The 26,757-nt window shown below is 51.9% G+C and overlaps 1 protein-coding gene across 1 annotated transcript in view; it reads left to right on the top strand.

Moving 5' to 3' along the window:
- The first annotated feature begins 1,774 nt into the window (after window positions 1-1,774).
- FCGBP (Fc gamma binding protein) overlaps window positions 1,775-26,757 on the top strand; it is a 46,598-nt gene continuing 21,615 nt past the window's right edge. Inside the window, 8 exon segments of the mRNA XM_045892161.3 lie at window positions 1,775-2,437; window positions 7,338-7,394; window positions 8,899-10,122; window positions 11,898-12,244; window positions 14,867-15,437; window positions 17,523-18,127; window positions 19,961-20,528; window positions 24,514-25,106. Of these exon segments, the coding sequence (XP_045748117.2) occupies window positions 7,340-7,394; window positions 8,899-10,122; window positions 11,898-12,244; window positions 14,867-15,437; window positions 17,523-18,127; window positions 19,961-20,528; window positions 24,514-25,106 (3,963 nt within the window). The 5' untranslated portion in view covers window positions 1,775-2,437; window positions 7,338-7,339.

Below are 26,757 nucleotides of genomic sequence, written 5' to 3'. Positions count from 1 at the left end.
AAAAAACATAATTCAACTATAAACTGTCTCCAGAAAACTCACTTGAAATATAACAATATTGGTGAAATAAAGGTAAAAGGACAGGAAAAGACATGTTGTGAAAATATTAACTTTAAAAAGCCAAAAGTTACTACATTAATATCAAATTAAGTAGACTTCAGAGCAAAGAAAAATTGCTAAGAACAAGGAGGGACATTACATAATGATAAAAGGATCATTCTAACAAAGAGACATTGCAATCCTAAATGCATACTCACCAAACAATAGAGACTCAAAATACACAAAGCAAAAACTGGTAGAACAGAAAGGTGAGGGGCACCTGGGTGGCTCAGTCAGTTAAGCAGCCAACTATTAATTTCCACTCAGGTCATGATTTCAGGGTTGTGAGATTGAGCCCCACGTGGGGCTCTGAGCTCAGCAAAGTTTGCCTGAAATTCTCCCTCTCCCCCCACCTTGGAGTGCTCTCTCTCAATAAACAAACAAACAAACAAACAAATAAAACCTTTAAAAAAAAAAGAACTGAAAAGCAAAAGAGACAAATATGCAAGTATAGTTAGGGAATTCAAAACCTTACTCTTGTCAATTCATAGAACTACTAGAGAGAATATTCAGAAGAACTGAATAACACCACCAATCAACAGGATCTAATTGACATTTATAGAACACCCCACTCAACATAGCAGTGTGCACATTCTTTCCAAGGATACATGGAACATTTGCCAAAAGAAAACATACATTGGGTGATAACGCAAACCACGACAAAATGAAAAGAATTGAAATTATACGGAGTATGTTCTCTGACCATAATGGAATCAGCTAGAAATCAGTAACAGAAAGACAAGAGAAAAATCTCCAGGAAATGCAAAATAAAATCACAACTTGATATCACTACACGTCTACCATGGCTAACACAACTTTGTTACAGAGTCTAACAAGATCAAATATTGCTGTGGAGCCACCAGAATGGTCATGACAATGGGAGTTGAAACTGCAGCGCATTTGGTGACATCTACTAAAGCTGAGCCCAATGATCTAGCCATTCTACCCTTAGAAACCCCACAGCATACCCCAACAGAAATGATGCACATGCGCACCAAAAGATAGGATCTGTTGGCCCAAACTGGAAACAATCCAAATATCCATCAACAGTAGGATGGGTAAGTATGTGGTAATTTTTATACAAGGGAGTTCCATATGGCAATGAAAATGAACTATGGTTTTGTGCACAAGGATAACACCTGGTGGAAGAAGCAAGTCACAAAGCAACACAGACGTATAATTCCATTTAGGTAAAATTTAATTTTTAAAATATTTTATTTATTTATATGACAGAGAGAGAGAGTGTACAAGCAGGGGGAGCGGCAGGCAGAGGGTGAGGGAGAAGCAGGCTCCCCGCTGATCAAGAAGCCTGATGCAGGGCTTGAGCCCAGGACCCCAGGATCATGACCTGAGCCGAAGGCAGATGCTTAACCCACTGAGACACCCAGACGTCCTTCCATTTAGGTAAAATTTTATTTTTTTTTAATTTTTTAAAAAGATTTTATTTATTTATTTGACAGAGAGAGACACAGTGAGAGAGGGAACACAAGCAGGGGGAGTGGGAGAAGGAGAAGCAGGCTTCCAGCGGAGCAGGGAGCCTGATGTGGGGCTCGATCCCAGGACCCTGGGATCATGACCTGAGCCAAAGGCAGACGCTTAACGAGTGAGCCATCCAGGCGCCCCATTTAGGTAAAATTTTAAAGCAAGCTAAATAATCTGTGGTGTTAGAAGCCAAAATAGTGGCTCTCTGTGGGAAGGAGGGAGTGAATAGTGGTTAGGGAAAAGCATGAAGAGGGTCTCTGGGATGCTAGGCGTGTTCTCTTTCTTGACCTGGGTGAAGGTTATGAGGGTGTATTCATTTTGAGATAACTCAATGAGCTGTATATGTTTATGATTCGTGCACTGTATTGTATGGCTGGAGGTTTCCGTGATTTTTCCTGCATAACCCACCACCCTGACCTGCATGTATAGACTAGTGCTGCATAAGTGACCTTGGGAGCCTGATTCATTGACATTAGCTGGCCTCCAGGTCAGAAGTGGCCCTCTGACCTGGACACCTAGAGCTATAAATTGTGCCTTGTATCCCATCTGGCTCCAGCTGGGCGGGCCCCCCAGAATGAGATCTGGGAGGGGAGGCAAACACACCTAGCCCAGCCTCCTTGAATATGTAAAGACATGATAACATAGACTGCAGCTCACTCCACATAGCACATAGGCGAACGAATGTTTAAGTAGGTGAACAAATGTTCAACTTCAGACCCTGTCATTTGCCCTATAAATACAGCCCTAACAGGGATGGTCGGTTGGAAGGTCTCACCTGAGAGGAAGATGCTCCACCCAGTCTTCTCCACTGGGACTCCAGCCTGGCTGTCTCCCCGGGGCTTCCCCAGCTCATGAGGTTGGATGTTCTAAGTACCTGATTTGATGTAACTGTCTTATTCTCCTTTACTGCTTATGATTGTCCTCACCTATACACAGATTTCCCTTTTTTCTGTTTCTATTAGATTTTTACAGTATCAATAAAGTATTCCCCTTGGAAACTGAGAGTTCAGCCATGGACCTTTTGTTTTAGAATAGGAACTTATTAATACATCTACTTTTTTCCACTGAGAGATTAAAAACTATTCCCATGAATCACATTAGAATGGTTGCCTGTAAGGGGACAATAGGAATGGAAAGTGGGTATAAAAGGGAACAAATAGGTGGGTAGGTGAGTGACAGATGGATAGGCAGCTAGGTAGCTGGATGAAGTGGGGCCTGTGTTAGCCACAGCTCTAGAGTTTTGTCCTGTCCAATATAGACACAAATTGCAGGTGGCCATTTAAATTAAAATTTAAATTGATTAAAATTAAATTAATTGGGGTGCCTGGGTGGCTAAGTCAGTTAAGTGTCTGACTCTTGATCTCAGATCAGGGCTTGATCTCAGGGTCGTGAGTTCAAGCCCCACATTGGGTGTGGAGCCTACTTAAAAAAAAATTAAAAATTCAGTCCCTGCCTGGCATTAATCACATTTCAAGAGCCCAGTAGCCGCATGTAGCTCTTGCCTACCACATTGGACAGCGCCAGATATGGAACATTTTCATCGTCACAGAAAGTTCTATTAGATAGCACGGGTAGACACAGGTAAGATCTTCTAGAGAAAAGATGTAGTTAGAGAAAGAATCTGAGAACCACCAATGTTAAAGGAATCATTGTAAGAAAAAAACCAAGTAAGAAGATCCGGAAGAAAGTGATATCCTGAAAACAGAGGCATTAGAAATTTTTTTTAAGATTTTATTTTTTTAATTTTATTTATTTATTTGTCGGAGAGAGAGAGAGCACAAGCAGGGGGAGTGGCAAACAGAGGGAGAAGCAGGCTCCCCGCTGAGTAAGTCCCGATGTGGGACTCTATACCAGAACCCTGGGATCATGACCTGAGCCGAAGGCAGACACTTAGCCCACTGAGCCACCCAGGCATCCTTCCATTTAGGTAAAATTTTAAAGCAAGCTAAATAATCTGTGGTACTGGAAGCCACCTAGGCATCCCACTAAAGATTTTATTTTTAAGTAATCTTTATGCCTCATGTGGGACTAGAACCCACAAGCCCGAGATCAAGAGTCTCATTCTCCATCAACTGAGCCAGCCAGGCACCCGGGCATTAGACAGAAAAGGAAAAAGAATTCGTGTCAAATGTAACAGAAGGAGCTAGAACCAAGTGGCAAATAAGGGCCCAGCAAACACAGTTTTGGTGAGCATGGAGGTCGGACTGTGGCAGGTGGAAGAGAGGTTGGTGGGGAGGCACGGGACTGTGGATTCAGTAAGACTCTCAGTTTCAAGTGTGGAGAAAAGGGGCGGGGATCTCCTTTAAGCAAGGGAACAAGTAGTCAATGTGGTGTAAGAGGAATAAAACAGACTAGCCTTAGCTTGGGTTCTTGGGAAATAAGCCATGCAGAAAGTGAGGTCTGGACTCCAGACACAGAGTCAGCAAGCAGAATATCAAGGAGGGGGCTCTGAGGAGGGGGAATGGCACAGGCGGTGGCCAAGTTACAGGTGCAGACCATGGAGATGATCCTGCCAAGAGTGTGGACTTGCCTTCACAGGGACAGGGAAGCATGGAAGGGTATTGAGCAGGGGAGGAATGAGATCAAGGGAGGTTAGTGACACCTTATGTGAGATGGAGGAGTTCCCCAAGGTGGTGGCGGGAATCCTTGTGGGACCCAGGCATGAAGGAATGATATTAGAAATTGCCAGCAAATCTGCATTTAGCAGGGTGCCTGGGTGGCTCAGTTGGCTCAGGTCATGATCCCAGGTGCTGGAATCGAGCCCCACATCGGGCTCCCTGCTCACCAGAGAGTCTGCCTCTCCCTCTCCCTCTGCTTGCTGCTCCCCCTGCTTGTGCTCTCTCTCTCTCTAACAAATAAATAAAATATATTTTTTTAAATCTACATTTAGCTGCAGAGAGTAAATTCTCTCCAGCTGTGCCCTTGATCTGTAAAGCCCAGACAAGCCCAAGGGTCCCAGGGGTCTCAAGTGTATGACAAGTGCAGATCTGCCCCCTGCAGATCCTGCCGCAGGGAGAGGCCAGAAGGCTCAGATTCACAAACACCTCTGTTTGGGCTTAGAGTGAGGATTTGAGGGGCAGGATGGACGTGTTTTTCTGGAAGTGTGGAAGGAAGTGTGTGCGCAGGTTGTCTCCGGTGGGATTTCCAAGAATATATAAGGGTGTTCTGAGCATAGATGTGATAGAGTAGGCCACAGGCTGTGTCCACACACACACACAAACACACACACCCCTTGGGCCCTGAAAGGAGTGAGAAGAAGGTCCTAAGCAGTGTCAAATCCAACATATTAAATGGTGAGACTTCCCACTACCACCCCATTTCTAGGGACTCTGGCTGCAAAGGGCAACAGTGGATTTTTGAGGAGGCGAAGGCTTCTCTCCGGGGTCAACCAAGGGGAGACCTCAAGGCTTAGAGGAGATTGGAGGGGCACGATCACCCCTGAGGTTCACCCTAATTCTCTGCCCCTCGCCCCTCATTTCTCTGTCTCAGACCACAACGGGGTATCTGGTTTAGAAGACTTTGCCACCTTGATCTGCGATAAGCTGCTTTCTTCCTAGGAATCCCGGCAGTCCTTCCTCCCGGTCCTTCGTTTCCTCAGGGAGCCAAGCACTGCTCCCCGCGAAGCTCCTACTCCCGTAACCCACCCCTCCCACCCCCCGTTTCTTTTTTTTTTTAAGATTTTTTTTTTTTAAGATTTTATTTATTTATTTGAGAGAGAGAATGAGAGACAGCACGAGAGGGAAGAGGGTCAGAGGGAGAAGTAGAGCCCCCGCTGAGCAGGGAGCCCGATGTGGGACTCGATACCAGGATTCCAGGATCATGACCTGAGCCAAAGGCAGTCGCTTAACCAATTGAGCCACCCAGGCGCCCCGCCCCCACCTGTTTCTTGACATCCCTGGCTTTCATCCAGTCTCCTGTTTGCTCACTTCATTTTCCTGGTTGACTTTGGGTCCCATTCAACTCTGAGTCTTTATCTCTCCCTCTGGGACCCTGCCCTGAGTGGGGGATGCCAGAGCCCCCACCCACCCCAGCCACCCACAGGCCTTGGTGATAAGAGAGGGAGTCGTGGGGGCAGCAGCTGCTGGGGTGTTGTCCGAGAGGGTGCCCAGGCTTTGCAGCTGCTGGGGAAACTCCCCAGCAAACAATGAGTCCTAACACTGGGTGCGAGGAGACCAGGGCATGGGTTAGGCCAGCTCCTCTGTAGGAACAGACCCCAAAGGCCATACCACCTTGCAGCAGTCTCTTCCTCTGCTCCCCATGTGACACCTAGGTTCCCATCCCAGGTAGATACTGGGTGACGGGAGGCATAGAGTTCCCCAAAGCCTGTTTAGCCAGTCTCTTCTTTTCTTTTTTCTTTCCTTTTCTTTCTTTCTTTGTCTTTCTTTCTTCTTGCTTTCTTTTCTTTTCTTTCATTTTTATTTATTTATTTGAGAGAAGAGAGAAAGTGAGCATGAGCTGGAGAGGGGGGGAGGGCAGAAGGAGAGGGAGAAGCAGACTACCCACTGAGCAGGGAGCTCAACGTGGGGCTCGATCGCAGGCCTCTGAGATCATGACCTGAGATCATGACCTGAGCCGAAGGCAGACACTTAACCAACAACCACCCAGGTGCCCCCAGCCAGTCCCTTCTCAGGGCAAAAAGACCTCCCAGAAAACAAACAATTCTCCAGGAAGTAGAACCCAGTGTCTGCGTGGAACCAGGAAACAGGGGCCTCCATCCTTCTTCACACATAGCTCCAGCCCCCCCGTTCCCACCCTGCTCTCCACGGGGGTCCCCACCAGAAGAGCCTGCCTCCCACCTACAGTCCCCAGTGAGGCTAATTTTGATGTTCACGTTTTGCAGATAAGGTTCTCAGGAGGTCCTGCTGTCCTGGAGGTATTGTGTCCCACTGACCTAGGTTCAGGTGCTCGGATTCCTGCCCACCCCAGACACCGCAGTGCTGCCTGCATACAGGATGTGGATGGCTGGGGACCAGGAGGAATCAACTTGTGGGGACTAGGGAGCAGCCAGAACCCGGATATGGGTCCTTTGCTATTGTTCCTGGCAGGAGGCAAAGGAAGAGATCCAACCATCGAACCAGCAAACAAGACTGAACACCACGTTCCGCCCCTACTCCCCCACCCCCTGGGGACCCAGGCTCCCAGCACCCTGCTTCCCAGCTGTTTCCCTCAGGGACATCACCCTTTCAGTTCTGAAGTGTCCAGCAGGCTTCCAGGCCACAGCCACCAGCTGTTCTCACACCCCTCTAAGGACCCAGGTGTCCAGGCTTGCCCTCCACCCTTCGCAGGCTTTCAGGGTCCCTATTCCACCTGGCCCTGGGATCACCAGCCTCCTCCAGGAAGTTGGCTCCATCTTCTTGGCAGGTGACCCAGGGTGTGGTCTGAGGAGCCACGAAACTCCACTATATAGCCCGGCCCAGGGGCTAGCCCTGCAGCTCCAGGGACCTGCAGGTGAGAGAGGCTGGGGTACCCTATAGAAGTGGGACATCAGGTCCCCTACTCTAGCCCCTGGCTCCAGGCTTCCCCACTCCAGCCCCACTGGACCCACTGGACACCTAACTCCCCAACCTTGCCCTGTCCTGCCCTCCCTGCCCCCCACAAGACCCACTGGACATGTAACTCCCCTTATACACACACATACTGGCCCTTGGATCCAGCCCACCTCCCTGGTGCCCAGGTGGCCCTCGTCCTCCCTGGAATAGTGCCCAGCCAGAGGGGCAGACTAACCTTCCATGACCCCCTCTCTTTCCCCTCTGCAGACATGGGTTCCCTGTGGAGCTGGTGGACACTCTGGACAGGAGCAACTCTCCTGTGTGGTAAGTCGGACTGAGATCCCATCCGTGTCCTTGTTCTCATCTGGGGGACTCTGCCTGCCGCGGTCAGCACCCTCCATCTGTATGCCCTCCACAACCCCATCTCCCAGTACCCCGCCAGCCTAGCTGAGGTGGGAGCGAGGCCCCTTAAGTTCTGCAGAGAGCTGTGGTGGGATCCTCCCATTCTCTCTCCTAGAAAGAAGCAGATAAAATCCGCAGTCCCCCAATTTAAGTCTTCAAGAAGTACCACTTTCTCAATTTTCTGTAACTCAACTAAAGTTCTGACTCTGAGCCTCCTGCTGCTGAGGTGATGGAAAATTTCACTCAAGTCATTCTTGGAGGGCTTGGTGCCCGATTCCCCAGGGTTATGCCCAGGACTGGAGTCTCAGGTGAAGTCAGAGTACCGGGTAAGGATGGGGCCTCAGAGCCGTCTAGTCATCAGTCAGCATCTGCTTAGGTCACTTTTGAAGTCTTCATTGTCCCTGATCCCCTGGCTCCATGGGACACTGGGACATCTTTCAAGGCTCCCCTAATTCAGCAGAAAGTCCTTCTATACCCACATACTCTCTCCAAGACCTTGTAGATGTCCTCCCCTGCCCTCTCTCTTTCTCCAACTCCCTCTCTCTCCCTCCTCCCCCTCCCTCTCCCTCCCTCTTCCCGTCCCCCCTTCCCTTCTCCCTCCCTCTCTTCCCAGCCCTGGAGAATCTATTCCTAGTTGGGGGTGTTGAAAAGCACCCACTCCTCCCTCTTTCTAGGAGGCATATTGTCTACATTGCCATAATCTCCTTCTTCCCTTAACCCCCTTTACACCCCCCATGTTTTATTAAGACAGAAGTCATAAACCGGCACCTAAATCCAGCCAGTTTGAGGCCCACAGCACTTAAAACAATTTGGGGTTGGAGATTTCACATGGAAATTCAAATAGCCAGTTTCTCCTGAAAAATGGTAAGATCTGGCATAAAAAAAGGGGGGGGAAGAGCCCATAAATCATCATAATAATAGGCTAACCCTACCCGCTTTCCTTGGCGTATGAATCTCTGGTTTGCACACTGGCCACCCAGATGATTTCCCACATTTGCATTACTTGCCTGGCCCATCAAGTCCAAAGTGTTCAGGCTTTTATTTTATTTTATTTTATTTTAATTAATTAATTAATTTATTTATTTATTTATTTAGAGAGACGGAGTGCACAGAGGAGAGGGAGAGGGAGAAGCAGACTCCCCACTGAGCAGGGAGCCTGATGTGGGGCTTGATCCCAGACCCTGAGATCATGACCCATGCTGAGAGCAGATGCTTAACAGACTGAGCCTCCCAGGCGCCCCCTGTTCAGGTTTTTAGAAAACAAAAGCCAGAAAGGCTGGTAGGCGAATAAGAAGGGAAAGCGAGGGGAGAAAAAGCTTGAGTTGATATTTCAATGTGGTATCTAGGCGCAATGCAAAGCCTTCCTTCTCAGCTAGAGAGGACTGGGTGAGCAGACCCGCAACTGCGTTCTCTCTCCAACCCCCAGGGTTGACCCAGGGGACCTCCGTGGACTTCCTTGCGGCCTTCCTGCAGAACTACCTGCCTAGCTACCACCGGGCCTCTCTCCAACTCCTTCTCTCCAGTCTGTCGGACCGCCCTGCCTCGGTCTCCATTCACTGCCACGCAGATGGCACCAGGCAGAATGTCACAGTGAACCCGGGGCGGTCAGTCATGGTCAACATTAGTTCCAAGGCTGAGATGGTCGGCAGTAAGGTCTTCCAGCACGCAGTGACAGTCCACTCTGACCGCGAGATCTCTGCGCAGGCCGTAAACACCAAGCCCAACACAGCAGAGCTGACGCGGCTGTGGCCTATCCAGGTTCTGGGCTCTGAGTACTTTGCGCTCACACCTCCCGGCACCTCGTCCAAGAATGTCAAGGAGTTCGCCGTGGTGGCGGGGGCGGCGGGGGCCTCAGTCACTATGCAGCTGAAGGGGTCTGCGACATTCCAGGACAAGTTCTACCCAGCAGGCAGTGTCGTGACCTTGACTCTGCAGCCCTACCAGGTGGCCCAGGTACAGAGCACAGCTGAGCTCTCGGGGTCGAGGATCACAGCCAATGGCCCAGTGGCTGTGTTCTCCGGCCACAGCTGTGCCCAGAAACACACAAACTGCAACCACGTGATGGAGCAGCTGCTCCCCACGTCCGCCTGGGGCACCCGCTATGTGGTGCCCTCTCTGTCCTCCCAGGCCCGCTACGACCTGGTCTATGTCGTGGCCAGCCAGACCACGAAGCTGAGCTACAATCGGGGGGGCACCACCGGCTCCCGAGGACTCCAGGTGGGCGATGTGGTAGAGTTTGAGATCCAGCCGTCCCGGCCGCTCTACCTGTCTGCAGACGTGGGCATCCAGGTCCTGCAGTTTGGCACAGGTGCTACAAGGGGCCAAATAACCTATGACCCCCACCTGGCCTTGGTCCCAGATGTGGCAGCCTACTGCCCGGCCTATGTGGTGAAGAGCATGCCAGGCACTGAGGGTGTGGCTCTTGTAATAACACAGACAAAGGCGGTTAACGAGCTGACCATGGAAGGGCAGAGGATGGGGGCCAAGCTCTCCTGGACGGCTGTGCCCGGCAGTGAGTTCTCCTATGCCGAGGTGGACCTTGGCCCCAGTGACAAGATCCACATGATTGAGGCCACTACTAACTTCGGGCTGCTCACCTTCGGGCTGCTCGAGGCCATAAGCTACGGGACAGCAGGTGCCTGCGGCCGAAGTGAGTGATGGAAAATGACCCCCCGACCCTGTCCAACCCGTGACCCCTTGGCTGGCTCTCTCACCCTCTCCTTTTTCCCCACCCACCTGCTCCCCTGGGGCTGTCCCCACCCCACCTCCATCCTCTCTGCCATCCTCCCCTTCCCTAAGGCTTCCCAGCTCCTCCCTACCCAAGCCCCTCAAGGAACCACCAAATATTTAGCCACCAGTGCGATCCAAGGTCCCCACGAGTCAGAAGCGGTACCCCGCAGAGCACGGCAGCAGGGTCCTATATATAAGCCCCCACGGTGTCTGACAGGTGTCTGGCCTTAGCCCTTTGTCAGTTACTTTTTGCAGGGGGATGGGGGTTAGGGATAGAGTCCTAGGAAAGAGCCAAGGTGCCTAGAGGGAGGGATCTTTGTGGGGAGGAGTGGGCTCAGGTCAGCAGCTTCTTATCAAACAGTCTGGAAGTATTTTGATCTTTTATTTATTTATTTTTAATATGTTGCTATTTTAGCAACTATACCAGTGGTTAACTACCACTCCACCACCTCCTATAAGGAATGTTTACACCCCAACGCAGGAGGTCTAAAAGTATGATAAATAATAATGGCTACTGTGGGGCAGGGGGAGTTCTCTCTCAATATACCAGAGACCATTCTGGATGTCCTGTGTGTGTTAACATAGTTAATCCCTAGGACCTGGCCCTACGTGTAACCTTAGGTTCAGAGCATTTGAGAAACTGTCCCCAGGCAGTGCAGTGTGGTGTCTGAGGACACGGATGCTAAAGCCAGACTTCCCAGGTTCAAATCCCATCTCTGCTTGTGTGACCTTGGGCATGTGACCTCGCCTGTGGGCCTCAGTTTCCCCATCTGTAAAATAGGGTTAATAGCTGTACCCCTTCACAGGATTGGAGTGAGGGAGTAATGAGTTAACATTTGTAAAGCTCTCAGGGGGTATCTGGCAAGTTATTATGAGCAGACAGAAAGCAAGAACTTCTGAACACTGGGAGGCAGGGGAGGAAGGGCTATTTCTTCCTATGTGGACTTCCTGCTTCAAGCTAGGACCCTAGACATTAGAGTTCCCAGCACTGGCAAAAAATGCCCCCTCCAACCACAGGCATGCAAGCTACCCACTTTCAAAGAGCCACTTTGGGCTTGAACAGTCAAATAGGAGAGGGGTAGGTGATTCATTATAACAGGTAACACTCACCACCTGGGCCAAACCCTACTTATATTTTAGCTTCTTTAAGCCTGGCAATGCCCTCCTCCCCAAATATCCCTGTGAAGAATGTACTGTTGTCACCCCCTTGTTGCAAATGGGGAAACTGAGGCATAGAGAGTTTAAAATTACTTCTCCAGTGCCACCCGACCAGCAGAGCCAGGATTCTAACCTAGGCAGCCTGATCCAGGAAGGCAGAGACTTCCATTTTCTGTCCTTAAAAAAGATTCCTTAGCCTTCTGACCCGAGTGGGAATGCACAGGAAGGGGGACACGGGGAGAGAAAAACCACAAATCAACATTTCCATGATGATCCCTGCCCATCCTTCTTCACTACCTTTCAGCTCTTCTGGGCTGAGCCTTGTCAAACTAGGGAATTAGAATACCTGGGGTTGTTGGGTCATGCCTGGGCAGCCATCTCCCCGGGGGGCCTCCAGACCTCAGTTTCCCCACTTCTCCAACGGGTAGTTGTGAGCCCACTGCCCCAACTCTGCACAGCAGGAGAACTCCAGGATTCCCACCTGTGAGGATACGCCTGACTCTTTCTTCATTGCCACCCCCTTCCTCCCCTCCCCAGCCGTGCTGTCCCAGAAACCCTCCTGCGAAGACCTGCAGTGCAGTCCCCAGCAGAAATGCCAGGTGGTGGATCAGCAGGCCAAGTGCGTGGCGGTCCCCGTGGCCACCTGCCGCGCCCAAGGTGACCCCCATTACACCACCTTCGACGGCCGGCGCTATGACATGATGGGCACGTGCCTTTACTTGATGGCGGAGCTGTGCAGCAACAACCAGACCTTGCCGGCTTTCAGCGTGGAGGCCAAGAATGAGCACCGGGGCAGCCGCCGGGTCTCCTACGTGGGCTTGGTCAACGTGCGTGCCTACAGCCACACAGTAACTCTGGTCCGAGGGGAAGTTGGCTTTGCTCGGGTAAGTGTCCAAATACCTATGAGCCTCCAGTCAGAAGGAGGAGGCAAAGCCTGGGTGTCGGGCCCCAAACCCAAGCCCTCGGCTGTGGGGTGGGGGGTACGGAGGAGGGGGCAGTGGGGGCTGGGGAGGGGGAATTTGAAAATCACTGGGGGCTGGGGAGGGGGAATTTGAAAATCAGAGCCTGAAATACCTTTCGTCCAGCAATTCCACTTCTAGAAATTTTAAGGATACTCAGAGATATGGTTGGGGGAAGAAAAGTTTATGCCAACCTGGTTTGGGGTAGCAAAAGAAAAAAAAAGAAAAGAAAAGAAACAAACTGTCCAACAATAGGGAATGTCTTCAGTGACCAAACACTAAATTTAGGGAGCACCTGCTATGTGCTGGATTTGTTTCTTAGTGCTTTCCGTGTATTAATGCATGTAATGCTCACAGCAATCTGTGGGGGGAGGCATTATTATTAACACTTTTAGGTGAGGAGACTGAGGTCCAGAGAGATGAGCGACTTCCCAAGGGCTCCGAGCCAGTAAGAGATGGGGTTGGGAACACAGGCAGGCTGGCTCCTGAGTCCATTCTTAACCTCTTTGCCATTCTGCCTCATACCATATTTTTATGGTATGGGTTGTGGGTCGGGGTTGTGGTTGTGGTTGCCACACTGTCCTCACACCTGGCTCTGGAAGCGCTCGGGCAGGCTCAGGGCCAGCTGGCAGTCCCAGTTTTGTTTACATTGGATATCAAATGTACACATAATAAAAATCCATAGATCTTAAGTTCATGGAGTTTTGACAAATGTGCAACCCTAACCTCCATTAAGATATAGAATCTATTCATCATTCCGGAACATTCTCTCATGCCCCTTCCCAGACAGTCCCAACCCGCTCCTAGAGGCAACCATAGTTCTGATTTTTTTTCCCACCACAATGATTAGTTTCGCCTGTTCAAGAACTTCATATTAATGGAATCACACAGTGGAAGAAGCCATTTGCGGGAAGATTCTTTTGCTCAGCACAGTGCTTGTGAATTTCTTCCCTGTTGCTGCGATTCTTTTTTTTTTTTTTAAGAGGTAAAGCATCAGCATAGCTCAAAACAAACAGGGCATGTTGTGGAAGGTCTGGCTGTCACTCCTGTCTTCATCTGCTTTCTCTCTCTTCCCTCCCCCACTCCCCAGTTTTACTGATTTCTTGAGGTTTTACCTAGGGTTTCTTTCTTTCTTTTTTTTTTTTTTAAGATTTTATTTATTTATTTGAGACAGAGAGAATGAGAGAGAGAGAGAGAGCACATGAGAGGGGGGAGGGTCAGAGGGAGAAGCAGACTCCCTGCCGAGCAGGGAGCCCGATGCGGGACTCGATCCCGGGACTCCAGGATCATGACCTGAGCCGAAGGCAGTCGCTTAACCAACTGAGCCACCCAGGCGCCCTCACCTAGGGTTTCTTTATGCCAATACAAGCAAGCCAAACCTACATTCTTCCCTCTCCCCTTTCTTAGCGAAGAGTACTGTACTGTCTGCTCTGTTCTGCACTTTGCTTTTTACACTGTACGGTAGCTTCTGGAGCTGTTTCCATATCAACATCAAGGGAGCCTCAGCTTTCTTTTGTTGTTGTTGTTCTTTACATCTGCACTGTTCTGCATTGGATGGATGCCCCGTCATTTGGGTAACTCAGTCTCCCACCGATGGATGCTTTGTTCACGATGGCAAATAGCGCAGCACTGAGCATTCTTGTACCCACCTCTCTGTGCGGGTGTGCAGTGGATCTGTGAGATTAATAAGCAAGTGGATTAAAGTAGGTGTTCTAGAAATCTGGAGGGACTGAGCACAAGCTCAGAGGGACTTCAAATTCCCAAAATTATGTGTGGAATTTTGCATCTGCTGGGCAGTTTTTCAGAGAGAGAGCCCTGTTACTTTTGTCAGATCCTTACAGAGGTCAGTGACTTGACAGAGGTTTAGAGCTCCCACCATCCCTCTGATCTGTCACTCTGATCTAGTGACCAGTCTGTCTCTCTCACTGGACTGGGAGCCCCAGGAGAGCGGGGTCTGGGTTGTCTTCGGTCATCATTCCCAGGATCGCCCAGCCAGGGCCAGGCCCAGAGGGAGTGCCCGGTGAATGTTTCTCTAACACAGCATCGCCTTCATTCACTCATTGAGCACTTGCAATTCTACCAGGCACCGTTCTAGGTGCAGGAGAGGAAGCCGCGAGCAGAGCAGACACAAATCCCTGTCTTTGTGGGGCTGACGGTCTGCGGAGTTAGGCAGATGATAAACATGAGAAATTTGCAAATGATATGTTAGAAGCTATAGGGGGAAAAAATAGAGCAAAGAAAAGGCATAGGGAGTAGGGAGGGGTTGCCACATAAAATAGAGTGTCACTGCCATGGTGACAGTGGCGCAAAGCTTTTGTAAGAGGTCAGAGGTCAGGGAGTGAGCCACGGGTGCATCTAGGGGAAGAACATTTCAGACCACAGGGAGGCGAGGGCAAAGACCCCAAGGCTTGGTCGGTGGCAGCAACAGGAAGAAGGAGTCCCAGGGCAGCCGGGGTAGGGGGCGGCGAGTGGGGGGGGTTCGAAGGGTGAGGGCCAGACCACGCAAGATCTGACCACCCACTGCCCCCCCACCCCCACCCCCCGCAGATTGACAACCAGCGCTCGCGCCTGCCCGTCTCCCTGGCCGAGGGCCGCCTGCGCGTGTACCAGAGCGGGACCCGGGCCATAGTGGAGCTGGACTTCGGGCTGGTGGTCACCTACGACTGGGACTGCCAGCTGGCCCTGAGCCTGCCCGAGCGCTTCCAGAGCCAGGTGTGCGGATTGTGTGGCAACTACAACCACAACCCCGACGACGATTTCCTCACCTACGACTCGGAGCTGGCGGCTGACCCCGTGGAGTTTGCCAACAGCTGGAGGCTGGATGATGGGGACTACCTGTGTGAGGACAGTTGCCAGAACAACTGTCCCTCCTGCACCCCGGGCCAGGCCCAGCACTACGAGGGCAACCGCCTCTGCGGCATGCTGACCCAGGCCAACGGCCCGTTCGCCGTCTGCCACAGCGCGCTGCCCCCCCAGCCCTTCCTGGAGGAGTGCGTGTACGACCTGTGCGTGCTCAACGGGGACCGGTCCAGCCTGTGCCGCAGCCTCAGCGCCTATGCCCAGGCCTGCCTGGAGCTTGGCATATCTGTCGGGAACTGGAGGTCGCTGGCCCACTGTCGTGAGTGACGCCCTCGGTGCGGGGCTGGGGGCACGCGTGGTGGGAGGCAGGGGACTCCTTGCACCTGCTCCATATCTGAGCACTCCTTGTGGTGCAGCCTGAAGCTGGACCATGCCAGGGATGCAGGGATGGCCGAGATGGCCACACCGTGCCCACAGTGAGCCTAAGGCTGGGGCAGACACATCCCTAGGCAGTGACCACGAGGGTGGTCCCTGCTGGGCTCTGCCAGGCACGGGCAGAGTGGACAGGGCCAGGAGGGGGGACGTCCAGGGGGCTATGGGCGACCAGGAAAGCTTCTCGACTCAGCCTGGGGGGGAGGGATCAAGGAGGATTTCCTAGAGAAAGGAATGCCCAATCTGAAACCTGTAGGAGAAACGGGAACGAGACAGAAAAAGGGGGAGCAGGACGCGGGTGCCAGGCTGAGAGAGGAGCTGGCGTGACAGGTAGTCCTCTGAGTCCCAAAGCAGAAATGTAAATGTCCCTTCGTTCACAGCCCTTCTGTGACTCCCCGATGCCCTCTGGATAAAGTCCAAGCTCCTCAGTCAGGTGTCCGTCCACTTAATCATTCATTCGCCCATTTATTCATTCAATCCACAAGCATTCCCTGAGCCCCTATATGGCCCCATCCCTCGGCTGGTGATGGGTGCCGTGGGGGCCAGCATACACCTGCCCCTGCCCTGGACCCCAAGAAATTTTCAGGAGACAGAAAGTCGAGTGCCCAGGGAAGAGGAGGTGTCCAGGCCCAGGCCTCGGGCTTGAGACGGGGACTCCAGAGGGGGAGTAAGTCTGGGGGAGACACTGAGCCACGTGGGGCTTGTCTTGGTCACTCTTCTGTCCTCACCGCCCAGTAAACACCCACCCTCCCAAGTTCCCCCAATGCCTGGTGCAAAGGAGGAATTGGTGAATCCATCCACTCCTTCATTTCTGAATGAATGAGCATCTCCTGTGGGCCAGACCCTGTCCTTGGTGCTGGCGATTCAGTGGGGGATTGAGGCTGATCGGACCCCCACCCTCACAGAATTTATATTCTAGCGGGGGAGACAGACAGTAAGCAGCAAACCATGGAATATCTTTAAAGAGCAAAAGAAACGAAGTTCATGTGATGAGAGCAAATGGGAGGCTGATGAAGAGGGTGGTCAGGGACAGCCTTTCTGGGGAGGTGACAGCGGAACTGAGAGCAGGATAAGACACTGGAGTCAGCTAAGTAGTAAAGACACTATGGGCTGTCTCTGCATAGATGAACTCATTGACTCCCCAGAACCCTGTGAGGTTAGTACTATTATTATCTCATGTTCCTGATGAGGAAACTGAGGCACAGGGCGATTGGAGTCACTTGCTCACAATCACACAGCTTAAAAGGGGAGGCTGGGGTTTGAACCCAGGCTATCTGGGCTCCAGTAGCTTTCTCTTAACCACATGCTGCCCTGCCTTCTGAGGAATGGCCAGTACAGACCCTGGGAACAGCAAAGGCCCTGAGGTGGGAGTGTGAGGACATAGGAGGAAGCCTCTGTGGCTGGGACAGAGTGAACCAAAGGGAGAATGAGAGGAGATGAGGAGAGAGGCGATGGGCTCAGATAATGGGGAGCTTCGTGGACCACCAGGAGGACCCCCGCTTTTCCCTGAGATGGCACCACGAGAGCGCTCTAAGCAGGAGAGGGACGTCACTGGTGTTCACAGGGCCCCTCTGGCTGCTTGTGAGGAACAGCCTGTGAGGGCTGAGTGGGGGTTATGGGGGGAGACCAGGCAGAAGGCTGCTTGGGGGAGAGGGGACCGGACCAGGGTGGGGACGATGGCGAGAGAAGGGGGCAGATTCTGGATAGATCTTGACTATGGAGCTCACAGGATTTACTGACAGATTGGTTGTCCGTGAAAATGAAGGAAGAAAAGAGTCAACTGTGTCTCTGAGCTTTGGGGCCCCAGCACCGGGAGGGATGGAAGCGCCACGGGCAGCTCCGGGGGCAGGAGCAGGGTGTCGGGAGGGAAGTCTTGTTGAGCCCTCCGGACAGACACCCCACCAGGCCCGTCGCGCTGGCCTGACCCCCCTCCCCGTCTCTCTCTCTCCGTCCCCCGCCCCCTCCCCCACAGCCCTGAACTGCCCCGCCAACAGCCGCTACGAGCAGTGCGGCCCCGCCTGCCCCGCCACCTGCAACTCCCAGGCGGTGCCGGCCAACTGCTCCGGGCGCCAGTGCGTGGAGGGCTGCGTGTGCCTCCCGGGCTTCGTGGCCAGCGGCGGCGCCTGCGTGGAGGCCTCGTCGTGCGGCTGCATCTTCGAGGGCCGCCCGCTCGCGCCCGGCCAGCAGGTGTGGGCGGACGAGCAGTGCCGGCGGCTCTGCACTTGCAACGGCGCCACCCGGCAGGTGAGCTGCAAGGACGCGCAGGGCTGCCCAACCGGCGAGCACTGCAGCGTCCAGAACGGCCTCCTGGGTTGCTACCCCGACCGCTTCGGGAGCTGCCAGGCGTCCGGGGATCCGCACTACGTGAGCTTCGACGGCCGGCGCTTCGACTTCATGGGCACCTGCACGTACCTGCTGGTCGGCTCGTGCGGCCAGGCGGCGGCGCTGCCCGCCTTCCGGGTGCTGGTGGAAAACGAGCACCGGGGCAGCCAGACCGTGAGCTACACGCGCGCTGTGCGCGTGGAGGCCCGTGGCGTGAAAGTGACCGTGCGCCGGGACTCCCCCGGGCAGGTGCTGGTGAGTGACTCCGGGCCGGGGGAGGGGCGAGGGGGCAGAGAGGCAGGAAATCCCCCTTAAGGAGAAGGGGCTCTGAACCGCGGGGGGGGCCCATACATGTTAAGTTACTTCTACATGTTAAATGCTTGACACATAGTAACTCAATTTCTAGAACACTCTGTGAAATAGCTAATCTTGTTAGATGAGAAACTGAGGCACAGAAAGGCTAAGTTATCTGTTCATGGTCACACAGCTAATGAGTAACAGAGCCACGATTTGAAGCCAGGCTGTTAGGCTTCAGAGCCTATACTTTCTTTCTTTCTTTCTTTCTTTTTTTTAAAGATTTTATTTATTTATTTGACAGAGAGATAGACAGAAGAGCACAAGCAGAGGGAGTGGCAGAGGGAGAGGGAGAAGCAGGTTCTGCACTGAGCAGGGACCCTGATGCGGGACTCGATCCCAGGACCCTGAGATCATGACCTGAGTCGAAGGCAGACACTTAACCATCTGAGCCACCCAGGCGCCCGAGAGCCTATACTTTCTTAACCACTACATCCTATTGCCACTCTTGAGAAGAGAGATGGAACAGGCAGGGACAGAAGTGGATGGAAGAGTATTCTGGGCAGAAGGAACAGCAAGTGCAAAGGCCCTGAGGCAGGAACACACAAGAGGGCAGAGGAACAGTCTGGAGGCCCATGAGGCTGGAATGCAGGGAGGGGATGATGGAGGGGATGGCTATGATGGAGGTCCTGATTGCAACCAAAACCTGAAGGACAAGGAAGAGACCACCAGGTGAAGAGCGGTGGCTCCTAGGTGCAGGGAACAGCAGGTGCAAAGGCTGGGCTGAACCAAGCTTGAAGAGTACAGGAGAACAGCACAGAGCCAGTGCAGCTGTACTTGAGAGTGAGGATGGGGGGATGGGATAGAGAGATTGGTAGGAGACGAGGTCAGAAAAGTGGGGACAAGCAGGGCCTGGTGGGGAGAGGGGTTCTATTTTAAACTGAGACATAAAGGATGATGGGGAGGCAACCAGGCAAAGAATAGGGACGTGGAAGAGGGTAGGAATGTCACAAGCAGAAGGCACAGTGAAGGCCCTGAGGCTGGACTGAGCTCACGGAGTCCAGGAGAAGATGAGAATGCCCGGCTGGAGTTGCAGGGGTGGGATGGGCAGTACCGAAGAACGAAATTGGAGAGCAGTGAGACTCAGATCATCTAGGGCCTTTTAGGCCATTGTAAGGGATTTGGATCAAAGCTAACAGGGCACGGCAAGTGCAAAGGCCATGAGGTGCGAGCACGCTTGGTGTGTTCAGGGAGACGGCAAGGAGGCTGAGTGAGCTATGTGGCAGGTGATGCAGGCACAGAGGTATACAGAGCCACAGTAAAACGAGACCTTGTAGGGAAGGGGCTTGGTTATGCGCCAAGTCCTGAAGGATGAAGCAGCCAGGAGGCAAGTGTTGGGTAATATTCTTGGCCAAGTGAAAAGTCCCTAGAGTTGGACTAAACTGAGAGAAGTAGAGGAATAACAAGAAAGCCAGTGTGGCTGGAGCAGACTGAGTGAGGCAGGGGGAGTGGGAGGTGGTAAGGTCGGGGAGGTAATGGGGAGACAGATCCTGTAGGCTCTGAAGGCCCCATGGGTTAGGGATTTGGATTTAAGCTGATAGCTGCAGGTTGAAGACAGGTAGATGGTGTGCCAGACAGAGGGAAGAGCAAGTGCAAAGGTCCTGAGGTGGAAGCAAGCATCTTGTGCTCAAGAGAACAGCAAGGAGTTCAGAATAGTTGGAGCCAAGTGAGTGAAGGGCGAGACACCCAGCCATGAATACCCTGACCCCTTGGACCTCCTTCATCTCTGTCCAGGTGGACGGCATCCTTCATCACCTGCCCTTCCAGGCAGCAGATGGGCAGGTGCAGGTCTTCCGCCAGGGCCAAGATGCAGTTGTGCGCACAGACTTTGGCCTGACTGTCACTTACAACTGGAACAATCGTGTGATTGTCAAGGTGCCCAGCAGCTATGCCGGGGCCCTATGTGGGCTCTGCGGGAACTTCAATGGGAAGCCCGATGATGACCTGGCTCTACGGGGTGGAGGCCAAGCTGCCAATGCCCTGGCCTTTGGGAACAGCTGGCAGGAGGAGACAAGGCCAGGCTGTGGGGCAACTGAGCCAGGGGAGTGTCCCAACCTGGATTCCCTGGTGGCCCAGCAGCTGCAAAGCAAGAAGGAGTGTGGGATCCTTGCAGACCCCGCAGGGCCCTTCCGCGAGTGCCACAGCAAGCTGGACCCACAGGGTGCCCTGCGTGACTGTGTCTATGACCGCTGCCTGCTGCCAGGCCAGTCTGGGCTGCTATGTGAGGCATTGGCCACCTACGCCGCTGCGTGCCAGGCCATCGGGGCCACTGTGCACCCCTGGAGGAGTGAGAAGCTTTGCCGTGAGTACCGGGAGTGACCGCTGGGGGGCTCGGCCTTATGAATATTCATTAACGTATACATGTATTAACTCATGTAACTCTCAGAGGGGTATTCTGAGGTAGGGACCGTGGCTGCACCCATTTAACAGGTGAGGAAACAGAGGCTTAGGAGGATTCAGTTACATGCCTGGGAAGTCACAGGTGCAGGAAATATTTGTAAGATGACCAAAAATATCTGGTGGCCCCGGGTCTAATTCCTATATGGCAGCTGTCATTCAGAGACGAGTAGCAGGGCTGCCGTTAGAAGAAGGATGGTCTCTCTCCAGTGTTTTTGGTCACCATCTGACCCACTTCACTCATTTACAGCATCTGCCTGGATGGTGCGCATCACTGTCCATTGAAATTCACATGATAAATACATGCATGTCACATCATTTCTTTTTCTCCTTCAACTTCTATTCATTCATTCATTCAACAACTATTTATTGAACACCTACTGGTGTTCCCAACACTGAGGATATAATGGGGGAGAAAACAGGAAAAAAAAATTCTCACTCTCCTGAACTGACCTTCTAGAGATTTTTAGTTCCAGCAGAATTTAACCTAGCATAATATACTGAAATACATGAGAGTCTCTTTTTAGATCACTGCATCAGTTAGTTCTTGCTGTGTAACAAACATTCCCAAAGTGAAAAGTGGATTAAAACAACAAGTATTATTTCTCATGATTCTACAGGCTGCTGGGCTGATCTTCTAGTTTGGGCCAGCGTGGTTTATCTCTGCAGTCTTGCTGGCGGTTCTGCGGGGGCCGGATGGTCTACAATGGCCTGACTTTACACATCTGGTGGTTGTCAGGCTGGTTGGTTTAGGGGGACCTTAGCCGGGACTGCTTGTCCCTGCTGACTCAGTCTCATCTTCTAGCTGGCTGGTGCAGGCTGCCTCACACAGTAGTCTCGAGGTTCTAAAGAGCGGCAAGCGTGGACGAGCCCCAGTAGGCAAACACACTTCAGGCCTCTGCTTAGTGTCCCATTTGCTGTCATCCCATGAGCCAAAGCCAGGACCACGGCCAAGCCCAGAAGAAGGCGTGGCCATCATCAGTCTGTCCCAATCCCCATCATACTTCGCCACAAATATAGACACCTGTGAAGAACATTTCATTATCATCAGAAATTCCTGAGACCATCAGACTCTAAATGTTAAAAAAAAAAAAAAAAAAGAATGGAAGGAGTTATCATTGCAAGTATCATTAGTACACAACTGATAAAAATATTCAACATAAAGAGTAGAATGTACTGGAAATGCATCTCTTAGTGAGATGGATGCAGCTTTCCCCCAAAAGTTCATGTCTGCTGTTGAGCGAGACCAGGTTCAACATCAATTCTGCTTTTGATTTTCATATATAGGATACTAATAAGTGGGCGGAAGGGCTTCTGGCCCAGCAATGTCACTCCACTCTGAAATCCTTTTGAGTTGTAGGGAAGTCAGGCACACAGAGAGACACAGTAAAACTTAACTATTCCTGTCCTCCGAGCAGCCGGCTCTATCAGACCCTCCTTCCATCTTGTTGGGAGCTACATTGGTCCTGATTCCTTACCCAGGGAGGTTTCATCATGCAATGTCCCCACACTTCACAGCAGTATTTGGAAGTGTCCCTTTGTGTCCCCAGAGGTTTCCACACCCCCGGGCAGCACACCATGTTGATTTGGGATGGGTGGGGAGTGCACAGTTGTCTTCTGTAAAGTGGGAGAAGCACGCTCACTGAAGGGACAGTGGGAAAGTAGATGTTCTCAGGCTGGTCATCTTAGGAAGGGTTCCTATCGCTACGGGCGGTGCTCGTGAGGCACACTTCCCATGGCGCAGTTCCCATTCTGAGGGTTTCTAAGGGTTCTTCTCATTTCCTTCTCACCACCACCCTGTGAGGTGGGATCGTTCCTATTCCTAGTTTACAAAGTGAGTGGTAGGAACCACAGAGATATCAAATCATCTGCCTGAGGTCACATAGCAAGGCACCATGACCTGCATCCAGGCAGGTTGGCTCCTGAACTTGTACCATTAATTGCTTCATTCTGTGGCCTTTGTGGAAACTGAGAATCTCTTATTTCCTTAAGACTACTTTGCCTTTGTACCCCTTGGGGCAGTTCTAGAAGATTGGGTTGTGAGGATGCAGACATCAGGCAGAGGGGGGCCTAGGGTGGAGCCTTACCCCAGCCCCAGCTTTGATGACTGTGGGTATTGTGCCATTCTTGGTTCCTCCGACACCCCTTTGGTTTTATTGTTGTTTTTTTTTAATTTTGCTGAAATATTTTATTTTATTTTATTTTTTGAAAATTTTATTTATTTGAGAGAGAGAGAGCACAGGAGTTGGGGGGGAAGGGCAGAGGGAGAAGCAGACTCCCCAGTGAGCAGGGAGCTAGACACGGGGCTTGATCCCAGGACTCTGGGATCATGACCTGAGCCGAAAGCAGATGCTTAACTGACTGAGCCACCCAGGTGCCCCAATTTTGCTGAAATATTTTAAAGCAAATTCTAGAACTATGAATTTTCCCATAAATACTTCAGTAAACATCCCCAGCAGATAGAACTTTTAATAAACACGACCACAATGCTGTTGTTACTGGGAATAAAAATAACACTGACATCATCTAAACTCAACCTATGTTCAAATTTCCCCAACTGTCTAAAAAAAAGTGGTTGTTATTTTTTTTTTCAGTTTGTTTGAATCTGAATCCAGACCAGATCCACACACAGCACTGGGTTGATTTTACTTCAATCATTTTCATTCTGCCCCTTTCCTTTTTGCCCTACACATTATTATGAAATTTTTCAAATGTATAGAAAAATTGAAAGAATTTTACAGTGAATACCCATACACTTACCATCTATATTCTACAGTCTACATTTGGCTGTACTTGTTTTTATCTCATTTCTGCCCCTTTATCCATTTTGTTTGGGCCATTGCTTATTGGGGAAAAAAATCAAGTCATTTGTTCTGCAGAATTTCCTACTTTCTGGATTTGGCTAGTTGCTTCTGCACAGTGTTATTTAACTTGTTCCTCTGTCCCTGGATTCTCTTGTAAGCTGGCTATAAGATCTAGAACAGCGCCATCCAATGGAACCTTGGTGATGTTGGCAATGTTCTGTCCCTGAGCTCTCCTGTGTGGTCACCACCAGTCACATACTGAGCACTTGAAATGGGGCTAGTGTGACCAAGGAAGTAAATCTTCTACTTTATTGAACTTCAATTAACTTAGATTTAAATGGCCACACATGTATTATCTCGGCACAGACAGAGGCTTTACTGGGCTTAGTCTTAGGTTTTTTGTTTCGTTTTGTTTCGAGGAAACCGCCTGTCTCATAATCTGGAGTGACTGGAGTTCGGAGAGAGGAACAGGAATTATTTTTTTCCTCTTCTTCACAACATGGGCCAAAGATTTCAATTTACTACAGAATTACTCCTCCTACTACTATATCACTATAGAATGAAGAAGCTAAAACTACTGTGTTCACAAATGCATTGCATAGATCACACACACACTGTATATGCACTTATATGTTTAAGACATGTCATTAAAGGGGCACCTGGGTGGCTCAGTTGTTAAGCGTCTGCCTTCGGCTCAGGTCATGATCTCAGGGTCCTGGGATCGAGCCCCGCATCGGGCTCCCTGCTCAGCGGGAAGTGTGCTTCTCCTTCTCCCACTCCCCCTGCTTGTGTTCCCTCTCTCACTGTGTCTCTCTCTGTGAAATAAATAAAATCTTAAAAAAAAAAAAAAGACATGTCATTAAAGACATTATGGATAACCACAAACTATAGTTAGGTTGGAACAGAATCTTAATTAGGCCCAGATTAATTGTGATGTAATCTGTGCCCCAGGCCCCACTGAACAGAGGGGCTCCTTGCCGCCGGACGGCTTACGTGTGAGTGTGTGAGGGAGGGTGTGCCTGCGCATGCGTCCCCTGGGAGCGGAGACTCTTGATGCTCACGAGCGCACTGCTGCTTTCCCTACAGCTCTGAGCTGCCCGCCCCACAGCCACTACGAGGCATGTTCCCATGGCTGCCCGCTGTCCTGTGGGGACCTCCCAGTGCCCGGGGGCTGTGGCTCCAACTGCTACGAGGGCTGTGTGTGTGACGAGGGCTTCGCGCTCAGTGGTGAGTCCTGCGTGCCCCTGCCCTCCTGCGGCTGCGCATACCAGGGCGTCTACCACCCGCCGGGCCAGACCTTCTACCCCGGCCCTGGGTGTGATTCCCTTTGCCAATGCCAGGAGGGTGGCCTGGTGTCCTGCGAGCCCTCCGCCTGTGGCCCGCAGGAGGCCTGCCAGCCGTCCGGTGGCCTCCTGGGCTGCGTGGTCGTGGGCTCTGCCACCTGCCAAGCCTCGGGAGACCCCCATTACACCACCTTCGACGGCCGCCGCTTCGACTTCATGGGTACCTGTGTGTACGTGCTGTCTCGGACCTACAAGACCCGGCCTGGGCTGCAGCAGTTTACCGTCCTGCAGGAGAACGTGGCCTGGGGCAATGGGAAAGTCAGTGTGACCAGGGTGATCACCGTCCAGGTGGCTAACTTCACCCTGCGGCTGGAGCAGAATCAGTGGAAGGTCACGGTGAGAGGAGCAGCGGAACACGAAGGGGAGGGGCCCTGGGATAGGGGGTGCTCTGTGGGTGGGACATGCAAAGCACTCAGCCCAGAGGCAGGGGGCTCAGAGCTCTGAGTGGATGTGGGAAGCACAGGGTCCCCAAGGGGGGAGCGGTAGGTGCCGGTCAGAGCCCCGAGTGGGGAGCCAAGGAGTCAGGAGGCCTTGGGGACCTGGACCTGCTCCCACGTGACTCAGTTTCCCCCTCTGTCTGCTCCTCAGGCTCTCCTCTCCCTGCTCCTGCCTATCCCCTCTGAACATCTCTGCTCACCACCACCTCCCTTTCCCTGCACCTTCCCTGCACCTGGTCCCTGCCCCAGCCACCTCCCTGGTCTCCTGGCCAGCAACATGAAGCAGAGGCTGGGCAAGTTCGGGGATGGGGGTTGGGAAAGGTTCAAGGACAGAGGACAATCTGGGGGTGACCCCATCACCCCTTACCAACCATAACAACAACAGTAACAGCAGCTCCGGTTTTTACACGGCTGACCTCTGATTTTGTTGGCCGCTAAACACTTCACATTCACAGTATCATTTCATCCTTGCAGCTGGAAGTACCATTATTTGCTTTATTCTTTAGAGGGGGAGGTCCCATCACTGGCCCAAAGTGCCCCAGCAAAGGCACGACTTGAACCCAGGACGACATGCCAGGAGACAGCGTACTGGACCCTGGGTGCACCATGGTGCTTTTCTGAGAAGGATTTGGTCTCCTATGGAAAGTGGAAGGCTCTCCCCAGAGATCCCACTAAAATGCAGGCACATGACCATTGCACTCAGGCAGGATTGATGATGAGGTTGCTGATAAAGAGCTGACTTCTTCAGGGATCCGCTATGCACCGGCCATGCGTTAGATGCTTGCTTACACTCCTAGGAGAGCACCTCACATATAGTTGGCTCTGAATACAGGTGTGGTTGGTGTTCTTGTCATTTGCATCTCACTGAAGCCACTAGCTTCTCCATGAGGTGGAAACTCTTATATCCCGCACTTTACAGATGAGGAAACTGAGGCACCGAGGTCCCTGCTTGGGAAGTATGGCAGGTGACTATGTTTTAAGGAGCGTGTCTTCCTCCTGCCTCCTCCTCTGACGCTCAGCGTGTCTGCATTCAGGAAGGATGAGCGAGCGTGTTAATCAGGGGTGGACTTCTAAGGCTTCACTGGATGCCCAGCAGCCTTCCACTCAAAACCACTGGTTCTTGGCTCAGGGGGTTGGAGTTCATTTCCCATTAGCCTAACGCTCCACCCACTGACGCTTAAAGTGAAAAGCCTTAGCACCCACTTACTTGTCAAAAGAAAAACTCCCAACCAGAGCTCAGAATGCTAGCAAATGCTCCCAGAACACCCATTCCATGCCAGACACATTTCTCAGCGCTTCCCAGATGTCAATTTAAATAATCCTGACAGTAACCATGTGGACCCCACTCGGTAGGTGAGGAAACAGACACAGAGAGGCGCCTCACAGGCAGAGTTGCGGGAAGAGGAAGGGGCAGAGCTGTGTTGGAACCCGGGCAGGTGGCTCCGGAGTCCATCCCTGCATTATCGATCTGTAAGGGGTGAAGGAAGGGTAGCTGGGAAGCTTGTTACTCCATCGAGGCCTGTATCAGCTTTCTGTGGCTGCCGGCACAA

Source organism: Mirounga angustirostris, unplaced genomic scaffold, assembly GCF_029215605.1.
Source record: "Mirounga angustirostris isolate CCGP_5_RB_7025 unplaced genomic scaffold, mMirAng1.0.hap1 SCAF_16, whole genome shotgun sequence".
NCBI lineage: Eukaryota > Metazoa > Chordata > Mammalia > Carnivora > Phocidae > Mirounga > Mirounga angustirostris.
The sequence above is the reverse complement of the archived record's forward strand: the minus strand, read 5'-3'. Positions and strand labels throughout refer to the sequence as shown.